A 2,847-nucleotide genomic window follows, 5' to 3' on the forward strand; every position below is an offset into this window, starting at 1 on the left:
GATAACGTACGACAGAGCTGTGTCGACGTCAATAAACGGCCCTAGTCGTATAATGGCAGTCGCGCCGTTATATCGGCAGCGCGTCGATTATTGACGTCCGGTCCAGCCCTTTCGTATGTTATCGTCTGAATATCCCAAATAGACAAAACGCAATACTATATGATTGTGAATTTATTATTGAAGTGTTTTTACTTCTTGAAACCTAACATGCATGACACAAATATGTTCTGCGGGTTTTAATAATAATACATGTTCGTAATGTATGTTTTGTTGTCGGACAGCAGGATAAACAACAAGTATTTATTATATTGGTTGTAACAAATTAAACATAAATGTATTTTTTGCAAGTTCAATATATGGCATAAAAATAAAAATAAAACAGGCATACTAACTATGGCTTGTTAAATCATAAACCAGACCATGTCGTCCACATATTATTACGAATTAGTATCATATCCCTCAGTGTCATATACAGAGTATACATCGGTAATACTGAATACAATATATGTTTTATAACAGTAAGTTTTTTATCCAAATGCCCAAGCGATACCTACCAATTGGTCAAATATTATCTTGTCAGCAATAAAATAAAGTTATTGAAAGACCTGTCGTTATCAAAAACATAACAGGGCGCAATATTCAGTTTACAGACTTAGAGCCACCAATAAGGGTTCCAGATGTCGGCCATTTGATGATATGGGGACGGCTGGGCCACTTGGGGATCAGGTCTAAACAATCCCATGGCGGGCTGCTGCGGGAAGCTCTGCGGCAAGCCAGTTCTACTTCCGGCATCCAGCTGTTGCTGCAGTTTATTAATAAGCTCTGAAAACTCCCCGCTAAGGAGAGTGTCCATCAGAGCGGCGTTCGTGGGAATCGCTGGTGGTGTAGTTGGCACCGGAACTGACGTCATCGTGAGTTTTGTGGTCGAGCCTCCGTTAATACTATAAATAGGAGCTTTTTACTGCGCAGATACTCAAAAAAATTATGTGTGGGTTTGTGTTAGTTTCCATTTCCTAGCATAAATTAAGAAAATGATGACATTTAGAATTTACTCATAAGTAAAAATAAGCTATATTATTGACACCTACATTTACATTTTAATTGAAATTGGTAATTTCCAAACATCTTTTCTGTTTTAGTGCAATAGATCAATAAAACGTGTATCAATATACTGTCGCTGAATATCGGCAACCAATTGAATTTGTCGTTCATAATTGAGGTCGTTTATTTGAGTCGCATTCTGAGAAAACTGGGCTTAATGCATGTGCGTAGTGTCATCCCAGATTAGCCTGTGCAGTCCGCGACTTCTTTGAAACTAAAAATGCCATAAAAGCGAAAAGTGTCGTCCCTGATTAGCCTGTGCGGACTGCACAGGCTAATCTGGGACGACACTTTACGCACATGCATGATGCCCAGTTTTCTCAGAACACAACTCATTAAATGTGATGATCGTTACCCATATCTGTTATCTGGATGCGGCAGGTCGTTGGAGAGTGTCCGAAAGTCGATGGTCTCGTTACTGCAGTCTCTGGATTGGTTCCCCTTCCTGACCGTTATGTCATGGCACCCATCTTGTATCTGCTCGCATTGGTCCGGGATGGCAACTGGACCAGCATGTCTTCCGAACCTGCGTGTAAAATAATAACATCTTTATGTAAAAATCGCAATGCCAGTTAAACTAAATTTCGCATTTCGTTCTCTTCCGGTTTGGGATGGCGTTTAAAATAAAGTACATTAATGACCCAAATAGATTGACTCAATATTCTCTTTACACCGGAGTAAATCAATTGCAGATTCATTTAAGTAAACATAACTATATTGTAAATGGCTCGAATTCCGGATGGTTCGAATTTTTGTTATCGGTTCCGGCGAGTGTGATCCAACCTGCCTTGTAAACTACATATCAACACCCCAATTATTTTAAAAAAAAGTTAAGTATTTTCATTTCGCATAATGTATACAAAGAACGTTATAAAATCCTTCCAAATTTTAAATAATAATCAGTTTGAAACTTTTCCTTTTTTAAATGATTATAACGACAATTTTCTACAGAAATGATCATTATATGGACGGTTTACATACAAATAGACCTTAATCACTTGATGTGTACATGCGGCAGGGATATGATACGATCTATACTCGGGACCAATCAGATCTCTGTGCGGAGATTGGTTTCTGGGACAGGCCCTACCCGCAGCACTGCAGCCCGCTTGAATCACAGCGACAGTCCAGACACTGGTCCGCCAGGTACAGATGCGAGCCCGGAAGCAGTTTCAGCACGGCGCCGCCAACCGCCAACTCACAGTGGAATCGCGCACGTTTAGACGCTACGGGACACATAACGAGGGTTTGTCGTTACTTAAATTTCGTAATAAAGCTATTGAGCACGATTTGTCACGTCGAATATCGTCCGAAACAAAATATGTTAAGGGTTTTAAGGCTATTAATTGTTATTCAGTTGAAGATTTAACCTAGTCACTTAAAAAAAAAATACCATAATAAGTATAAGACGCATTCTCATACAACAGGGTTAAATGTACGTGCTTCAAGTTTCGTTCGCACAGGCTTATCAGGGACCACACTTTCCGCTTTTGTGGAATTTTTCGTTTAGAGGAAGTCACACATAAACGAAAATCCGGTTTGAGGTGCAAGTGTTGTCCCTGATAAGCCTGTGCTATATGGGACGACATTTTACAGACATGCATTAAACCCCGTTTTCCCGGAGCGAGGTTCAAATACATAATTATATACAAACTATTTAACCCATTCATGCCTAGCGTCCTGAAAAAAGGACATTGCAAACAGCGTAGACCCAGATGAGACGCCGCATGATGCGGCGTCTCATCT

At 40.0% G+C, this 2,847-nt stretch overlaps 1 protein-coding gene across 1 annotated transcript; it reads right to left on the bottom strand.

Annotated features, from left to right (window-relative positions):
• Positions 1-266: 266 nt before the first annotated feature.
• On the bottom strand, positions 267-2,598 carry LOC127836836 (uncharacterized). The gene is made up of 3 exons (XM_052363451.1): positions 2,192-2,598; positions 1,457-1,627; positions 267-941 (listed from the first exon to the last, which is right to left on the bottom strand). The coding sequence occupies exons 1-3, from the start codon at positions 2,338-2,340 to the stop codon at positions 653-655; spliced, it is 609 nt and encodes a 202-aa protein (XP_052219411.1). The 5' UTR covers positions 2,341-2,598; the 3' UTR covers positions 267-652.
• Between the last annotated feature and the right edge of the window lie 249 nt (positions 2,599-2,847).

The sequence above is a fragment of the Dreissena polymorpha genome, chromosome 7 (assembly GCF_020536995.1).
Source record: "Dreissena polymorpha isolate Duluth1 chromosome 7, UMN_Dpol_1.0, whole genome shotgun sequence".
NCBI classification, from domain to species: domain Eukaryota; kingdom Metazoa; phylum Mollusca; class Bivalvia; order Myida; family Dreissenidae; genus Dreissena; species Dreissena polymorpha.

What these genes read in the sequence shown, in the direction of transcription:
- LOC127836836 (XM_052363451.1), bottom strand. Translation starts at nt 2,340, where the DNA reads ATGTGTCCCGTAGCGTCTAAACGTGCGCGATTCCACTGTGAGTTGGCG. An exon ending in AGCGGGCTGCAGTGCTGCGG is followed by an intron (nt 1,628 to 2,191) that starts GTAGGGCCTGTC and finishes TTTTACACGCAG; the next exon opens with GTTCGGAAGACATGCTGGTC. An exon ending in CATCCAGATAACAGATATGG is followed by an intron (nt 942 to 1,456) that starts GTAACGATCATC and finishes TCCTATTTATAG; the next exon opens with TATTAACGGAGGCTCGACCA.